The sequence below is a fragment of the Neovison vison genome, chromosome 2 (assembly GCF_020171115.1).
Source record: "Neovison vison isolate M4711 chromosome 2, ASM_NN_V1, whole genome shotgun sequence".
NCBI classification, from domain to species: domain Eukaryota; kingdom Metazoa; phylum Chordata; class Mammalia; order Carnivora; family Mustelidae; genus Neogale; species Neogale vison.
The window spans coordinates 44,215,603-44,234,099 of record NC_058092.1 but is presented as its reverse complement, the minus strand read 5'-3'; the positions used below and the strand labels follow the sequence as shown (position 1 = coordinate 44,234,099).

The 18,497-nt window shown below is 55.1% G+C and overlaps 1 protein-coding gene across 2 annotated transcripts in view; it reads right to left on the bottom strand.

The window, feature by feature from the left end:
- Window positions 1-17,627, bottom strand: part of ACOT11 (acyl-CoA thioesterase 11) — a 52,593-nt gene extending 34,966 nt beyond the window's left edge. Inside the window, exon 1 of one of the 2 annotated variants that reach the window (XM_044238307.1) lies at window positions 17,497-17,627. Coding sequence is in view for 1 of the 2 variants with exons in the window: in XM_044238306.1 (XP_044094241.1) it covers window positions 11,920-11,952 (33 nt within the window). In the remaining variant the exon portion in view is untranslated. Of the gene's footprint in view, window positions 1-11,919; window positions 12,010-17,496 lie in introns of those variants that run through there. The other variant, XM_044238306.1, reaches the window with a different exon arrangement.
- Window positions 17,628-18,497: the final 870 nt, after the last annotated feature.

The window sequence follows — 18,497 nt, the reverse complement described above, 5'->3', positions numbered from 1 at the left end:
CCTAGTGAGAGAACAGCAAGCTCTCAGAGCTGAACACTGTTCTCTGTAAATCCTCAGATCTCCGGAGTGCAAGGAAACCTCAGGTCAGCAAGATTTCCAGGTCCGTGATCTCGGCTACCCCACCCCTTCAGTGGCCATCCAGCAGGAGCTTGCTCAGTCCCAGAGACAGGCGCTCACTCCTTTGTGACAGGGACCCTTCGGGTGAGGAGCCAGGCTGCCTGCCAGAATCCCCACCCCCCCACCCCCGCCCCACCTCCCACCAAACACACTGGGAGCTGCCTCCCTGTAGCTCCCCTCCTCCGGGCTGCTTGCCACCTCCCTCCCCGGCCTCCAGCAAACCTCAGGAAGAGGCAGGAGGGACCGGAACACAGGCAATCCAACACCCAGTATGACTGGCCCACACGAGGTAGCTCTTCAGGGAACACGCTCAGACAGCACCCAGCCAGAGACCTACGTTCATGTTCCACAGCCCCATGCTGGAGCCCCTGGCAGTGAGGTGGGCACTTCAGGGACTGGGGAGAACAAGCCCAGCCTCTCCCCTCAGCACAGCACCCCCCACCCTCCCTGCCAGACTTCCAAAAGCACCTCCCATCTGCCTCTGGGTCACCATGGCAACAGGCACCCACCATCCTGCGAGCAAGCCCGCTCACCTTGGAGCTGGGCACCGTGGCCACAAGTACCCCAAGCCCCTCCAGGACAGCAAGGGGGAGAGGGAGAAAGAGCCAGAAGAGGGACGTGGGGAGAAGAAGAGAGAGGTTACACAGAGGCTGGTAGGGAACAGAAGAAGAGAGGAAGAGGGAGAAGTAACAGGGCAGGAAGGGGCCCCCTCCTACCTCCCCTGCTGCACACATTCCTCAGGCTTGAGCTGCTCTCAGCCCCTGCAGGAGGGATTCTGGCCGCACAGCCGGGACTTCCTGCCCCAGGAAGCTGGCAGCCCACAGTCCCTCTGAGGCCCCAGCTGCTTCTCCAGCCCCTGCAGGCCCCTCGTGCTGAGGGATGGGGTCCTATCCTCCAGGGCAGGCGTGGCCCCTTCTCCCACACTTAGGGGGGAGGCCCCAGATACCCCCCATTCTCCCACCCTCCCTGGGGTCCGCAGTCCTCTCGTCCCTTCCCTCCCACCTCTCCCAGCTGCCCCTCACAGAGCGTACCAACTTTTCCTCCCCCAAAGTATTCAAGAAACCATTCCAAAGCAAAGGAGTGCCCTTTATATAGATAAAGCTGTGACTTGATCCATGGATGCGTTCCTTACACTGTCAAGGAGTGAACGAGGCCTCAGAATGGGCCTCACAAAGGGCCGCCAAAGTCAACAGGCTGCTTCGAAGGCCTGACGGGCCAGGTGGGAAGGTCAGAGCCACGTTGCTGGGCCTGGCCTCTGGCGGAGGCTACTGCCCTGAGCAGGTGCACAGATGGCCAGGAGTACACGGGGGCACCCCACACTCTACGGCCTTCCCTGAGCCCCGAGTCCTCCAGCTGCAAGGTGACCTTCTCAGAGGGATTCAAGAAAGGCATGTTGAGGAGAGGGTGAGCAGGGCAGAGAGAGAAGGAAGAAAACAGGAAGGCCAGGGAACTGACAGGAAGGCTGCAGAGGGGCCCAGCGGACAGAACCCGTGTTGGAATCCTGGCCCCTCCTGTCTCCCTGGATAACGCGAAGCCCTTTATTACTTCAGCCACCGTAAATCTCACTTTCCACATCTATAAGATGGGCATGATGATATCACTGACAGGAATCAGAGAGATTTTACGTGCAAGGTGCTTAGCACAGACTTCGATCCAGAGAAAGTAATTAAAAAGAGTCAGCCCTTCACGTTATTACAAATCCAGAACCTGATTAGCGACCCAGGAAATCGTTCTGGCCAGGAGGAGACCGTGCAGTCCCTGGGAGTAAGAGATGCCTGCGTGACTGGCTAGGGGGCCTTCGCAGAGCACACACAGAGCATGAGCTTTGGCAGGAGAGGAGAGGGGCAGGGAAGCTGCATCAGCAGGGACATCAGACGGGCCTCTCGGCCCTGCTCTGTGACAATCCCTGCCAGTTGAAGCCACCAACTGTGTACCAACTACCAGAGCTTCACTTCAGCCACAAGCCAAGATGCTGAATGGGCAAAGTCTGTGACCCTCCACAGAGGCCTCCCACGGATGTCTACACGCAGCTGAAGCAGATGCGACGGTGGTTGCCAGGAGACTTCCTTTCCCAGGCCTCTGAAAGTCTCGAGACCCCTCCCAACGGGACAGAAGGCAGCAATCCCTGGAAACCAGCTCAGGTTCACTGGGAACACAGCATCCCAGGCACAAAGGAAGAGATCATGAGGCAGGAATGGACATGTTCTGCACAGTCTGCATTTGCACAAACCCAGAACATTGTAAACCCTCAGTAAAAACATGAAAACGTGTTCGACTGAACCTGGAGGGGTCTCCACTGGGGTACCACATTTGTCTGTTCCGTTCGGCATGTGATCAAACGGCTAGGATGAAGACAAGCCTGGCTGCAGACGCCAACCTGAAAGGCGGTAACATAGGAGCACAAGACCACGCAGGTGAAGTGGACAAGATTCATGGTACCTGCCTGCGTTTTTGTCTTTCTGTCGCCCTCACTTTGAAGGGATAAGGCTGCTGGGGAGGCTCTGGCTTAATGGCTGGATCTGCAGAAGCGGCCTCACGATCTGCCGATGCCTGCTGAGTCGGCTGAGCTGCGGGTGGGGACATGTTTCGGGCAGGAACCATGCAGTGACAGGGAGGAGGCGGGCGGGCGGCCACTGGGGTGTGGTAGGCAGCACAAGCCCCAGGCTTGTGAGCGGCAGCTGAGGGGAGGGGTAGCATGGGAAGACAACCAGGCAGGAGGGGGACAGTTAGGGAGTAGGGCTACGTGTGGCCTAGTGACAGGTCTCCGCGCTGGCTGGGTCAGAGGACAAGAGGGTTCAGCGCAAGATAAAACCAAGACAACGAGCATTTAGCTGGCTCAGTCAGGAGAGCATGTGACCCTTGATCTCAGGGTTCTGAGTTTGAGGTACACGTCGGGGGTAGAGATCACTTAAAAAATAAAATCTTTAAAAAAAAAAAAAACAAGAGCAAACAGGGGTGCCCAAGGCTAGAACGAGGCCCCTGATTCCTGGGGATCAACATCAATCTTTTTAAAACTCCCATTCATTCCTTCCAGACGCTGGGAATACAACAGTAAATGTGTTCTCTGATGGATAGACAATAAACAAGCAAGGAACATGATCATTTTAGAGACTAAAAAGTGCTATAAGAAACAGCGGGTAGGATGAAGAGAGAAGTTGGTGGCATGGGAGATGCAAATTCAGGTCGGGTAATAAGGAACCTTCAAAGCCCAGATCTGAATGAATGAAAGCAGGAGCAGGTCACAAAAACTCCGGAGGTACAGGGTTCAGGCAGGGAAACAGAGGGTGCAAAGAGCCCAAGGAGGATGTGGGATAAGCTTGGCTGCCAGAGGAACAGCAGGGCGGCCAGCGCCAGCTAGGCCCAACCCCCGACCATTCCCGCAGAGGGACCAGATACCAGGGACGCCATCTTGGATTCCCTAGGCCAGCCCATCCACCAGCTGAATACCACCAAGTCAACTCCACCCCACACCAGGGAGAGCAAACCAGTCACCCCACCAAGCCCTGCCCAAATTCCCGACCCACAAAAATCTCAAGATACAGTAAAACGGTTTAGGTATGGGGGTAGTTTTTCTGCAGAGCCACAGTAGACACAAGAGACATCGTCCAAGGAGAGAGCAAGGACAGAGCTCTTTTAGAGGGCGGTGGGAGTGAGCAGCCTACAGAGGAAGAAGAGGGAGCCGGGTGAGGCAGAAGGACACTAAGGTGGGGCAGGTCTCCAGGAGGGCACCTGCTGGTCAGGGAGCTGAGCAGTCCCAGCAGATGGGCAGAGAAGCTCTAAGCGGGTGGAGGGAGGGCAGGGAGAGAATTCACGGATTAGAGACAGGGTGAGAGGTAAAGAAGTGGAAGCAGGGACCAAAGAAAATTCTTGCGGAGATTTTTCTGGGAAAGGAGAGCGAAGAAACCAGGAAGTAGTTGGAAGAGGACCTGGGCACAGGGAAGGGGTCTTGTTTGCCTTAGAGGCTGGGAGATAATGGAGGTCTCATCTGGCTGCTGATGGGACACAGCCAGCAGAAGAGGGATCTCCCCAAGCCAGAGAGCTGCCTGCAGACAGGGGCCACCCAAGAACTGGCCAAACAGAAGCTTGAAGATGCCGTTTTAGAAATTTACAGCTACCATCTATTTGTGCATCTACTGTGTGCCAGGCCTAGTCCTTGGGGTTCCTTGAATTCTCTAGTCCACTCTGAAGCAGGAGTCTTCATGTATAGCTGAGGAAAAGGAAATTCAGAGATGGAACATGGAAAGAGCCACTGAACAACATGCAGCCAGTAAAAGGCAGAGGGGTGGGGCACCTGGCTGGCTCTGTGGGAAGAACGTGTGACTCACGATCTCGGAGTCAGGAGTTCAAGCCCCACGTTGGGCATAGAGTTTATTTTTTAAAAAAAAGAGGCAGAGGGGAGAGTGGACTTGGGTTTCTCTGACCCTGGCCACGGTGCTGCAGGGGGGATACCAGCTATGACGCAGATTAGATCATATAGCCCACAGGACTTCTGAGGCTGAGCCTGCCATTTTGGAGAAGACCCTCCATGGATTGCCTTCCAGGTGATGTAGAGAAAGAGCTAGAAGTGTGGTGGTCTCTGACAGTCCAGCCCACCTGCACCATAGGGATCTCAGCATCCCAACCAGCATCATCACCCCCACAATGGCCTATCCAGAGGGCCTAGTGGGCTCAGAAGTCCATCCCCATCTCCTGCCTGCCTTGCTGAGAACCAGTTTGCGTGGTGAGACACACCTTCTCTCAGTCTTAAGCAAGGGGGTGGGATCGGGGAAACTCGGAGTCCAGGGAGGCCCTAGCGGGGGGGTGGAGGTTGCTGGGAGCAATGCCAGGCTTGCCCCTTCCCTTGCCCCAAAGTCATTTAGTTCTTGGGTCCCTTCCTCTCTCCTGCCCCCTCCCCCATGTACCCCACCACCCTCAAAGCCTATAGGCATACCACTCAATCTGAAAACTCGTCTTCTCTGTGTGAAGGGCCGGCTGGGTACTAAACTGCTTGCCCAAAGCAGTCTCAAGTGACCGGGCCCATTACTACCCTCCGCCCCACGTTACAGACAAGGAAACTATGGCTGAGAAAAGAGTAGCCAGCCACTGACTAGCCAGGAGCCCAGAGCCAGCCAGACTCAGTTCTGACTCCAGACTGCACAATCCTCACCCCCTGCCCCTCTGTCCCTGCCACCGTTCACACCGGGTAGTATCCCCAGAGAAGGACAGGAGCTGGGTCTCACCACACCCTCCCTAAAAAATCAAATGGAAATTGAGACCCACCTGGTTCAGCTTGGCCCTGGAGAATGCTGGAAACCTGAGGCTGCTTTAGGACGGGTTTAGAGCCACTCCCCTTCCCGACCTCTGACCACTTTCCAGGCTTGAGAATGGGCCACACCTGGCAGGGCCGCACCCCCGGGGGCAGATCGCAGCCTGTTCTGGAGGTCACAAATAGGACACGGGCAAGCAGTGGAGAGGCTGGGGCTCAGCTCCGTCACGGGGCAGTGAGCATCCATCCCGGGGGACGGGCCTCTTGGGGCCACAGCACAGGTGGCACTGGTGGCAGCCTGCCGACTTTGTAGAGCACTTCCCAGACTGTAAAGCGGGTGTAGACAGAGGAACTAGGAGACTCCTTGAGCAAGGGACCAAGTCCCATGGTTCCCTAGAGTCCCAGTGATTGACAAATAAAAGTAGCATATATTCAGATCACACAAGATGATGTTTTGATATACATATGCCTTGTGGAATGATGACCACAATCAAGCTTATGAACACACCCATCACCTTGCAGTTACCCTGTTTGGGGTGGGCGGGGGCGGGGGGGGGGGGAGATGAGAACACCTGAGATTTACTCTCTTAGCAAATTTCAAGTTGGTAATACATCGCTGTTAACAGTGCTCCCCACGCTGTACACCAGGTCTCCAGAACTTACTCATCTTCTAACTGAAAGGTGGTACCCTTTGACCCACATCTCCACTTTCCTCCGACCTCCCCGACATAATTTTTTCAGGACCTACCATGTTCCAGGACTTTACATACATTGTATAATGGCTTTGTATCCATAATATCGTGTAATCCTCACCAAAACCCTACGAGGGATAATGATCCCTCCTGAACAAGAAAGGAAACTGAGACCCGGCCTATCTGAAGGACTTGCCTAAGGGCGCTTGGCCCCAGGGGTGGCACTGGGATTTTGCTTTCCTCACTACAAAAGCTGTATCTTCAAAACAGATGCTTAATGTCTGCTGACATTCATTAATTAAGGCTCGATTTGCTGAGGGTCAATTATTACCGTGGAAGAAGCCCTAAGCAGGACATACATATTACATGGACAAGAGGGCTGGAGAGAGCCTCCTCGAGGACTCACTACCACACTCTCTCCCCACTGCTAGCGGAACAAGCTCAGTCCCACATTTCAGGCACGGAGGCCTCGGCCTGGACCAGGCTTCCTGACCCGAAAACACTTCCAAGGCCATGCTAACCTGTCACTTCCCCCAGGAAGCCTGCCCTGCCCCGTTGGCTGGTGAAGGGCCACCTCTGGGCTTCCCTCTGTCACATCCTGGCCGCACTCCACTGTCACCAGTGTTCTGTACCTCTCCCTGTTTCCACATCAGTTTGGGGGCACCTGAGGACAGGTCCAGTCTGACTCATTCCGGTGTCCCCAAAGTGCCAGACTTTCCCTCGCCGCCCTGAGGCCAGCTCCTCCACACAAGGAGGCTGCTCCTGGATAGTGGCCCACAGCCAGGGAGCTGGCAGAGCACCATCTGTCCCTGGAGGCAGAGGACAGAGCAGGCACAAGGCAGAGGGGTCACTCCGTCCACTTAGCCAGGTCAGCCCAGGACAAGGAGAAGAGCCATGGCACCAGGGCCCCCGCCCCACTGTAGCTTGGGCCCAGATGAGACTAAATTCTCTAACCAGCACAAGACTTTAAATTCTCTAACCAGTTCAAAGTGGCTCGGGGCTAGAGCCTTGGTTTTCTGATAGGTAAAGCCAGATGAATCCAGATGAAATGAAAAGAAAAGGACCCATATCTACCATGGTCTGTTGTATGCCAAGCTCTGTACTCCTCCAAAGTCATTAACGTTGCCAATGACCCAGCAAGATCTAGAGGAACAGCCAAGGTTCATAGAGGAGGAAACGAAGGGTCAAGGGCATTTGTATCTCTAACACAGGTCTCTAGACTCCTGAACAGCTGTGCGGAGGTATTGAGGAGGCCGGCTTGGCCTGGTCTGGCCCAAACACAGGTGGAAGGCAGGGGTACAACCCCAGTATGTGTGAGGCAGGGGAGAAGGTGATGGTCCTAATCTTCATTGTCAGCCGCTAAAGGTGGGCAGATGCAGCTGCGATGGGATGGGTCTGGGTGGTTCCAAAGGTCTCTCTGGCCAGGACAGGGGCTGGGAAAGGGGTCTCGGCCTGGCAGTTAGGGATTCTAAGTGTCTCACCAGCTGTACAAGCCCAGGCACATCATCTCACTTCTCTGGGCCTTGTCTGTACCAGGGGACTGAGCCTATCACCCACCTGCCTGATGTGAGGGGTCAGGGACTGGAGGGGAAGATGGCCGGGACCTTCCTCGTGATGGCCATACAGACAGGAAACCATGATGATGTGTCTCCCTAGGTCTCTGAGCTTCTCCGAGCACAGTGTGCAGGGACTGTGTACCTTTGCACTAAGCCTGGGGACAGAGCATCCCCACGCACCGCACAGTCTGGTGGGCAGGATAATACAACCCCTAGCACTCCACACCCCAAACCCTGCCTGCAAGGCCCAGACCCCCAGCCTGCAGCCCACGGTAACCTTGTCTCCGCCCCTCCCACCTGCTCCTGTCCCAGCCACACCCGCCTCCACTCGGTAGCTCCAAGGCACCCAGTGCTCCCAACACCTCGGAGCCTGCCAATGAATGCCATTCCCTCTGCCCAGAATACGCTTCCAGCCCTTCCTTTGGCTGTCTCCTTCTCAGCATTTAGGTTTCTGCTCAGTAGTCGCCGGCTCAGAGGGCCTTCCACTGACCTCTCTCATTATTCTCTCACAGTCCCTGGTTCTCCAGCAATCTGAGTTCAACGTCAGCTGTGCCACTTAACAGCTGTGTAACCTTGAGCAAGTTACTTAACCTCTCTCAGGTTCATCTTCAACAGGGGCATAGTAACGTTATCTCCTACACAGAGTTGTTACAAAGGCTAAATGAGTTCATGCATGCTTGGCACACAGGGAGTGCTTCGACGGCGTCTACGCTCATGGTCATTACTGTTCGTGGCACTTAGCACAGGTTTTGGTCTTGTATTTACTTGACTACTTTCTCACTGTGTCTCCTTCATTAGCCGGCAGCTCCGCATGGCAGCCTGGGTTCATCACAGGCTGCTTAGCACCTGCCACAGGCTAATTCCCGTGCAGGGAAGAACTGAAATCAGTAGACTATCCCGAGGAGATGCCATTCATTCCGGGGGCAGGCAAGATGCAGATGGGCCGGGGGGATGATGGCTGAGCGAGGTTTTGAAGGATGAAGGCGAGTCCTCCGGACAGACTACAAACACTAAGGGTGTCTCTCCATGGCTGAGACCAGGGTTCATATGGGGTTCCTGAACACGCTGAGGCTATGTATCTAAGTCTTGCCTCTTCCTCCAGGAAGCCTTCTGGGACGACTTCAGCACCCTTCTGAGCTCCCATAGTCACTCATTCATCCAGTAGTTTTTGCACTCATACTATACGACAGGTGTGTCATTTTAATCCTGTTGGTCTCCCCTCCTCTACCACACAGCAAGGTTCTCAAGGCAGACAGGCCCTGTCTTTCATGGTCAGGACCAGCCTCAAGATGGTGTACAAATGCTTCCTAAAAGTCCAGAACCCCAGGTAGTCAAGGCTGGTGGGGACCTCAAAGAACACTCAAAGAGGGGGAGCACCTAGCCCAAGGTTATATATGAGCAATGGAGTGAAGATAAGATGTTAATCCAAAGAGGGGCCAAACACTGTGCCTGAAACCTCCTCACACTCTGAACTAAGCCCTTCATGAGGCTGGGTGGCCAGGCTAGGGAGAAGCTCCAGCTGTCCCCAGGTTCAAGGTGAAGCAGTAGGATCACTGCCAGCAGTCAGGAGTAGCATGTCCATTCGTAGATGTGCAAGCATGTGCGCAGATGCCTGTGGCTGTTCCTGACCTTCCAGCCTTCTGTGGGCCACAAGGCCAGGGTGCAGGGCTTCTCAGGGAACCTGGGATCGACAGCCCCATTACCTTTCCCAGAGTGAATAAAATACTCCGGTGCCCTTGACCTGGCTAACACCAAGGCTGAGCAGAAGTTTCCAGTCTCCCACTAGGGACCAGCAGGCCCCTTCTAGCCCAGGAGTTCGGGACTCAGGACCCAGTACAGACTGACACCTTGGGCACTGAGAGAGGCAGAGACTGAGACAGGACAGCAGGCCCTTTCCAGCACCAGCAGACAGGCAGTCAGTGCCCCCCACACACACACCTTGCTCCCTCAGCTTGCCAGGCTGACCTCCTCACTCTCATTCACATGTTCTGAGCCTTGCTGGGTGCAGGGAAAAGCCAGAACCATCTGCCGTGCCACGGGATATGGACGAGGGCCCCCAAACCCTGGGATGCAGGGCTGTGGGTTCTCTGAGGGCCCCTGCCTGTTCCCAGTTAACCTGGCTTTCTGTGTCCCCAGTGAAGAGTGTTTGGTGGGTTTTTTTTATTTGCTTGCTTTTCATTAAAAACAGCTTTGGGAACAACTCAGAAAACCATCCCAAACTGTTCTTTATTATTGGGGGATGAAGGGAATTCAGGAGGAAACGGGGGAGTCCAAGGAGATCTACCATGCAGGCAATGGACCACAGGTGGCAATCCAGACCAGAGTGTTAGCTGACATGAGATCACCCATGTCATCTCATGGGCCCAATTCCACCCCCACATCTACATCTGCACCCAGACTTGGGAAAGGGGGCTGGAGAATGGGGAAGTAAAATGCTGCCTGGGCTCAGACTCAGATCCTGTGGCCTGGAGTCTCACTCAGCTTTTGCACTTTTCGCAGGGCAGAGCCTCAGTTTCCCTAAGAGCTCAGACTCTCTGCCAGATTGCCTGTGTTCAAATCCCAGCTCTGCCACTTCCTACCAGTGTGACTCTGAGCCTGGGCAAATCCTCAACCCCTCTGAGCCTCAGTTTCCTCATCTGGGATACGGGGATAATAACTGTACCCACCTCATAGAGAACTGAATGAATTAATATATACAAAGCATTTGGTGCGGTGCATAGCATGGTCAGTGTTATATATGGATTTTCCACGATTCTATTGTTATCTCTGCAAAATGATGATAAGGACACATCCTTCCCCTACTGCCTTCTCCCCCAATTATCGATGGGAATCAATGGGGGAAAAAATCATGAAAGGCACAAGAGAAGACACAGCCCCACCTGGAAAAAGCTCTCTGCCTCAAGGTCAGGAGCTGGGAAGCAAGAGGCCCATGCATTCATTAGACAGTGTCTGGGGCTCTGACCATGCCCAGCCCTCTGATGGGCACACCAAGAGCAGCCTTATGGAACTCATTGGCTGGTGGAAAAGATAGATGTGCAAATCTACCACACAGTCCAGTGTGAGAAGGAACTAACGGAGGCTCTCTGTGCCCTGAGAAATCTAGGAAGTCGTCCTGGAGGAGTTGGCATCTGATCTGAGGGGGACGTGGAGGAGGGGACGTGGGGGCAGCTAGGGGCCACCCAAGCAAAAAGCACAGTAGGGATCACAGCACAGAGGAGAGAACAAAGGTGGTATACTGAGGCAGTGGCAAGCAGTTCACCATGGCTGAATCTATTGGGGTGGGGAAGGTGGGATGAGGAAGGAGAAGCAGGCAGAAGATTACCAGGATCCTCTTGTATCAGGTGAGGAACATGAACATTGTACTGAAGGCAGCTGGCTAAGCAGGTGCGGGATAACCCCGTTTACCTATTAGAAGCATCCCTCCAGGGGAGGGGTCTGGGAGGGGCTGGATGTGGAATGGGGGAAGCAGGGAGAAGGTGCCCTAGACGCGGGAGGGTGCTGAGGTATAAGCTGAGTGGCAGTCATACAGATGAAGGGATGGGATCAGTAAGAGATTTACTTATCCCTGTCCCCTTTAAAAAGGCTTTTCCTGAGAATGTCCTCAGAGGACACCCACTCTGTGCCCAGCACAACCTCCACCAGTCTGTCCTGCACCCTTCTCCCGTTCACCAGATCAAAGGCCCCCGCCAGGCAGTGATGAGCACTTGGCTCCATCCCATGTCTCAGTATCTAATCTCAGCTCCAAAGTCCCTGGTAAGACACTCCAGGGAAACGTGGGTTGTAAGGCCACCCTGCAGGACACCTGTCCAACAGCCCATGCCTGGTCCGGAGCTTGCTCTATGAAAGAGGTTATTGTCCCCGAGAATCCCGGGCTGCCACACCCTCACTCACCCACTCACAGCCCCCACCCCAACCCCTGTAACTTCCATCGGGGTCCAAGCCCTGAACTCCAGAAGGAGCCTTGAACTCCAGCGCGCCACAGAGGCACCGAGCTCTGAAGTCCGGCAGAAGCACTTGCCGGACTCGGCAGGGAGAAACACGCACCCCCAAAATAGAACTCCAGATGCAGAAAACTTCCCCTCAGCATGGCCCCTGGGGCTTGCTTCAGGATTGCTGCCTCTAATAAACCAGCCTAGGAGTTCTGCAATTCCTCCTTCCAAGGAGATCTAGGAAATGGCCCGTGGAAAATGAGAGAGAAGACGGAGAACTTCTGGCTTAAAATGGAAACTTCAATTCTCTTTCAGGATCCCCAGCCTCCAGACCCCTCCCCTTGGCCTCCAACCAGCCTCCTCACACCCACCCTGCATACCCTTCGCAGGTGATTTCCAACATTCTGGATCATCGCGGCCAGGCCCCTTGGCAGCACCCTCTGAGAGAGACACTGGTCACCTGAGCAACAGCCAGGCTCCGGCTCCAAATGAAGCCAGTCAGCCTCTCGTCTGCTCCTCCTCCCGAGCTCCCGCCCCTCCTGAGCCCAGCTGTTATCACTGAGTCCTGCCTCTCCTGGCACCGCCCTCTGCCCCCTTCTCCCAGAGCACCCCCCTCCAAGGCTCCTGGGCCCGCCTGGCAGACAGGAAGGAGAGAGGCTGCCAACTGGACCCCGGCCATGTCAGGGGGCCCTGTGCCCGCCCGCTGGGCACCTCTCGGGACACTCGCTTTACTTTCAGCCACAGCTGAACTTAGTCACCCCCACTGCCAGCCCCTGACGTCCTGCTCACAGGGTCTCTTGGCTCTGGGGTCCCACCCAGGGGTCGGGAGTCCCCACCTCACCGGCCCCAGCCATTTAGACTGGCAAAACGGTCACCAGGCTTCCATCCGTCCACAAGAGGTCAGGCCAGAGGTGGCAGGAAGCCAGGGAGCAGCCAGAGGCCTCCCAGAGAGACACCAGACCCACCTGCTAGGACTCTTCACCCTGGGGAGTGCTGCCCCCAAGTGCAGCCCAGTGCCAGCTGCTGGCCAGGGACAGGGAGCACCCCCTCCTTCTTAAAGGACTTCTTAGAGTGACACCTGCCAAATCCCACCCCAGGCCCTCCGTAGCCACCACCGACTAAGAGAACACCCAGATTTTCTCTTGTCGTTCTTGCTTCTGGAAGAGGCTTCACAAGGGGGCCTTGACACTGACTTTGGCTTTTCATGATGGGCCAATAAAATAAAGTCCTTGGTGGTTAAGAGAAGAAGCCAGGGGGCGCGCCTGGGTGGCTCAGTGGGTTAAAGCCTCTGCCTTCAGCTCAGGTCATGATCCCAGGGTCCTGGGATCGAGTCCTGCATGGGGCTCTCTGCTCTGCGGGGAGCCTGCTAACTCCTCTCTCTCTCTCTCTGCCTCCCTCTCTGCCTACTTGTGATCTCTGTTTTTCAAATAAATAAATAAAATCTTTAAAAAAAAAAAAAAGAGAGAGAAGAAGGCAGGGCAGAGCCAGGCAGGGGGAGCCAGGGTGGGCAAACGGATCAGGAGTCATAATGATCTCTTCACAATAACCGAACACGTGCTGTGTCTAAGGCCTAGTGCTGTCCTCACTCCAGCCCACTGGAAGGTCCCTTGGAGCGGGAGGGGGAAGGTGACATGGCCCAGGTGGCACAGCTGCTGAGTGCAGAGGCATGCTGGAACACAGGTCGGCCCTATCTCCCCTTCATTGCCTCCAGCTCACTCCCCACACTCCTAATGATGTCTCCCCTGAGCCTAAGACACCTGGGTTCTGGGCATGGTTCTCTCTCGAACGGAACTCCATGTGCCTCTGAAAGGATTCTCATGTCTATCCCTGCGAGCTCAAGTCTTTCCCTGAAAGAGCTCAGGGGTCTGCAGCCGTTCAGTGTCAACGAGTGAGAAATTAAAATCAAGCCTTAAAGACAGCAAGATGGTCCAAGGATGGCCCTGAGGGGTGGGGCAATCGAGGAGGTTTCCTGGAGGAGGTGGTGCTTTCTGGCCTGAAGACTGAATGGGTCTGGATAGTTTGAGAAGAGGAGTGAGATAAAGGCCTAACAGGAACAGAACAGGATGCTCATCTTGCAGTAAAAAGCTGGGAATCTGTTGAGGAGGGCCTCAAGTGCCAGGCCACCGGGCTGAGGCAGCAAGAAGCTTCGAAGAATGAAGCACATGCCCTACGTGACAAAAGCCATGTGAAGTGAACAGGACAGGGATCATGAGTCCTCCCCTGACTGATAAGAAAACCAGCCCAGAGAAGGTATAGCTCAGCGCACGGCATTCCAGCAGACAGGAAGGCCAATTTCAGGGTTCCACTGTACAGAGACCCAGAGAGCTTCTGGTCCCCAGCCTACCCTTTCACCAGTGGCTTACAATGTCTCAGACACACTAGACTCAGTCTAGTACCCCTATCTTACACAGGGGTACCCTGAAGCCCAGGGATGAGAGGCAAGCCACCCAAAGTCCATGAGGAAGTTGTCTAGAATTGCTACTCCTAACCTCAAGCCTAGAGCCCTGTCCGCCTCACCCCACAGCAAGGCACAAAACAAGGGAGGCTTCCGTAAGACTTAGGAGAGGACTCCCAGCAAGGCTGAATCAGCATCCTGTCAGGAACAGGCCACAGAGGGGGTGCCTGGGTGGCTCAGTGGGTTAGGCCTCTGCCTTCAGCTGAGGTCATGATCTCAGAGTCCTGGGATCGAGCCCTGCATCGGGCTCTCTCCTCAGTAGAGAGCCTGTTTCCCCTTCTCTCTCTGCCTGCTGCTCTGCCTATTTGTGATCTCTCTCTCTCTCTGTCAAATAAATAAATAAAACCTTAAAAAAAAAAAAAAAAGGAACAGGCCACAGAGATCCAGATCTTTCTGCAGAAGGCTCTGCAGTCCACAAAGTTCTCTCTCCTCTCTGCTCTTCTTTGGCAGCTCTGTGACTCCAGTGAAGATCTCCATGGGCATCTGCCTCCCCTTCCCGACTCTCCCACAAGTCCCATGAGGGTTGACACCACATCTTATCATCTCTGGCCCCTCTCCCCATCAGCCAGCAGACCAGGGTCCTAAATGTAGGAAACACACCGCAGCCCTGGGTGAATTACAGTCCTGGAAAGGTGGGTAGAGACCCGGTCTTAAGTGAGAGTGAGGCCGGTGGTCTCCAAACTTCAGCCTGCATCAGAACCACACGGAAGGTGGTTTAAAATGCGGACTGCTGAAAGCAAAGGCTCCCAGAGAGCCCAAGAATTTGCATTTCTAATAAGATCCCAAGGGATGCTGATGCTGCTGGTCCAAGGACCATACGGTGGGAGCCAGTGAGCTGGGGACACAGGTGGGGAGAATGAGACCCAGAGACAGTTGAGATGGCTTGTGACTGTCCCTCACTCTCATGGCCACCATCACTGTCATTACAGCTCCTCACATACACGCCCAGCCCCGTGCCAGCCCCTCGGGTACGGTACCACCTCTGAGCCTCACCCTTTGAGGAAGGCACTAGCATTATCACTCTCCTCCAGAGGAAAACTGAAGGCAAAGAGTCATGTGTCCAAAGTCATGCAGCTGATAAGACTTAGCGTAAGGATTTGGACCCTGATCGAAGTCCAGAGCCCACAGGTGTAACCAGCACTCTGTGTAGCCTCTCACAGCTCATGCGGACCAAGGGCTTCTCTAGGGGTGCCCAAAACCCCTAGGCTCATTGCTCACGTGGGATGAGCTTGTGATGCCCGTAGTCCAAAGGCCTGGTCCCCAAGGACACATCTGGGGAGCTCCACGAGTCAAGAAAGCCTGCCTCTTAAGCCCCGGACCCTGAGTATTTTCTCCCGAAAGCACTTCGTTTCCCATATGATATCCTTCATCTGGAAGACATACGTCTGCATTAATTCTTCAAGCCCGTGTCCCAGCTCTGTCACCCCACTCAGTGACAAAACACAGCAAAGTAACCTCCATTTATATGCCACAGTGATACTGGGTTGTCACTGTCTGGCAGGGGTCTGTCTCCCCTATCAGACTGGGAACTGGCACAGACAGGGAGTTCATGTGAGTCATCTGAGTCCTCAGCATGGGGTCTGCCCAGAACAAGGGTATAGTGAGTGAGTGAGAGGAAGGAGGGAAAGAAAGAAGGAAGGAAGGGAGGAAGGGGTAGAGGATCAAATGAGGGAGTGAGTAAGTGAATAAATAACCGGTTCCCAGGAATTCCCTCTGCTGGGCCTTTTAGCCTTTCCAGGACCACAAACTCCGGCTAGCAGGGGACCTCCGATGTCATCCACTCCAACTCCCACTTTCAGAACGGTCCTAGCTGAACCCCTCCGAGGGTCAGAACTTGTAACTCTCCCCCACTAGACACACACACACACACACCATCCCAGCCTCCACTTACATACCTCTGAGACTGAAGGGCTCAGTCCCATCTAAGGCTCACTGAACAATTAAAGCGCTCTAACAGTCACAAGGGTCTTGCCATTAGCCCATGACCATGGCTCTGGGTCACCCAGAACAGGGCTGCTCCCCCGGCCTCTAACAGAAGGCAGGGAGATAGGAGCACACGCCTGTCCTCTTCCCCATCCAGACTCATTTCTTCTAATTGTCTCAAACCATGAACAGAGCTTGCAACTGTTTCCTCACACACCTGGAGTTTCCTTTGTTCCCGCTGTTCCCTCTGTCCTGATGCTTTCTGGTAGCTCTACATCCCAATCCTGTCCCGTTCAAGGCCTGGCTCAAACAGCATCACCTCCAGGAAGTCTTCTGTGCCCTTCCTAAGTGACCCTTCCTTCCTCCTCCTTAGTCCCCTCTGTACCTCTCCCCCGCCTCCCCCCAAACCACACTTCACAGCCCTTCATCTCTCTCTTATACTGCTTTTTCTCTTAAATTGGGCTGATTTGTTCTCATTCCCCCTTCTTGATCTTGAACAGTGGGCAGCAGGAATGGAGCTGATTCATCAGAGTATCCTGCTGCCACCCCCACCTAACATGAGTGTTAGGGTCTTGAACATAGTAGATACTCATTAAGTGTCCCAAGAATGAGGGAAGGAGTAACTGAATGGGAAAGAGTGAGTGAATGGGAGTAAATATGTGTGTGCCGGAATGATCAAATGAATGAATCATCCTCTCCTGTTCCCGAAGCTGAAGACTCCAGTTCCTTCTGGGGGCCCCTTGGGCTTGGCATGGCAGAATAAAGGAAGTTGTGGGATAAATGGAAAGGGGGACAGGAGGGAGGAACAAAGGAAGCAAGACAGGAAGTAGAGGTGACATCAACATTGCTCCAAGGCCAGGCCCCCCTCAGAGAAGCTGCGCTTTACAGAGAAGCTTTACAAGGAAAGCAGTGGGAAGCGTGCTCCACCGTGCAGAGGAGGTAAGACACAGGTGGTGGTGATGGGGGGTGAGGGGTGCCGACAAGCCCCGAAGGCCCAAAGCGGGATACATGAGCAGAGTACTGGACCTGCCCAGCCAATCCTAAACTCCATCCCACCTGGCAGGCTCAGACATGACTTGCCTGCTCCTCTCTCACCACCTGCCTCTCCCGGGGCTGGAACCAACTCCTGGGCCCAGATGCTGCCGGTCTGAGCCCAGCTGCTGGGGTTAGGACCCAGCCTCGCCTCCTAGACCAGACCCTTGCCCGCACAACAAGGGCTAGTGCTCCCTCACCCACCCCATGTCCCAGTGAGTCACACTGGCTGCACCCTCTGGACTCTGAGTTTTGTGTCCATAGGCCCTTACCCTGACCCAGGGCCAGCCTCCCCCATCCTACTGAGAGGTGGGCCCATCTCTGCTCAAAACCCAGGAGGCTTCAAGCCTCAGCCTGCCCAAGCAAGAGGGCACTCAGACCCCAGGCAGCTCCTCTGGCACCCGCCCGTTGTGGTGTGGGTAGAGGCAGCTCTACCTAAAGAAAGTGCTGGGACAGACCAGGAGGCAGGAGCAGGAGGATCCTAGAGAGTGTGTGGTCCTTTGCAAGATGGGAGGCGGGGGAGGGACTAGAGGAGGCCCGGTCTTACCTAAGAGGTAGGCCCTCTAGACCCCACAGCTTGCAGGGCAGAGGCCCCGGGGAACCTGCTGGGAACGTCGAAGAAGGAGCTCGGCGGGGAGACGCTCAGAACCAGGCGTCTGAGCAGTCTCGGGTCCCAGACCAGAGTCTGAGGGGGGGAGGCTGCGGGGAGGCTGCAGCAGGCGCTCTAAGCTGCCTCGCAAAGGCACTGGCTGCAGCGGCAGTGGGAGCGGCCTGGGCGAGTTCCTGATGACTCGGTCCCCTCCCCTCCCCTCCTCTCCTCTTCTCTCCTCTCCTCTCCTCTCCTCGGCCCTCCCCTCCGCAGCACGGGTGGGGCGGCCCGGACTGCCCGCGCCGCTGGGCGACCGACCGCAAAGGGCCAGGGCGGCCGGCGCCAGACACCCCGCCCCGCCAGGCGTCCGTCCGGGGCGCTGGGCAGAGCCCGGAAACGCGGGCGCCGGGCCTGGCAGGGTCCACGTGGAGCAGAACAGGCGCCAGAGTGCAAACGCTGCCCTCGGGTCCTTGCTGAACCCGCTTCTCGCTGTCTTCCTTCACACCTCTAGGGAGCACCTGCCCAACACTGAGCCTGATGCTGAGATGAGCTTCCGGGCCCGCTATCTGGGGCCCGGAATATACACTATCTGGCCCGCGTGCGTACACAGAGAAAAATGTGACGACAGACAGTTTGGAACAGAACAAAGAAAACTGAATACCGTCCACGGTGTCTTCCCTCGGAGAGAATCACTGTTCATAGTTTAAGGTATGTGCTTTTAACTAGACTAGAGATGAGAGATGTAGGTAGACATGCCCCCCCGGGGAGATGGAGGCACCCCCTCCTACTCCACCATGTGTGCCTACATGTGTTATGTTCTGTGATATAAAGTAATATGATGTGATATGAAATATAGAATATGATCATAGGCATATGGAGCTGCCTAGAAAAATCTGGCTCAGTCGGTAGAGCACGCAACTCTTGGTCTCAGGATTGTGAGTTTAAAGCCCCATGTTGGG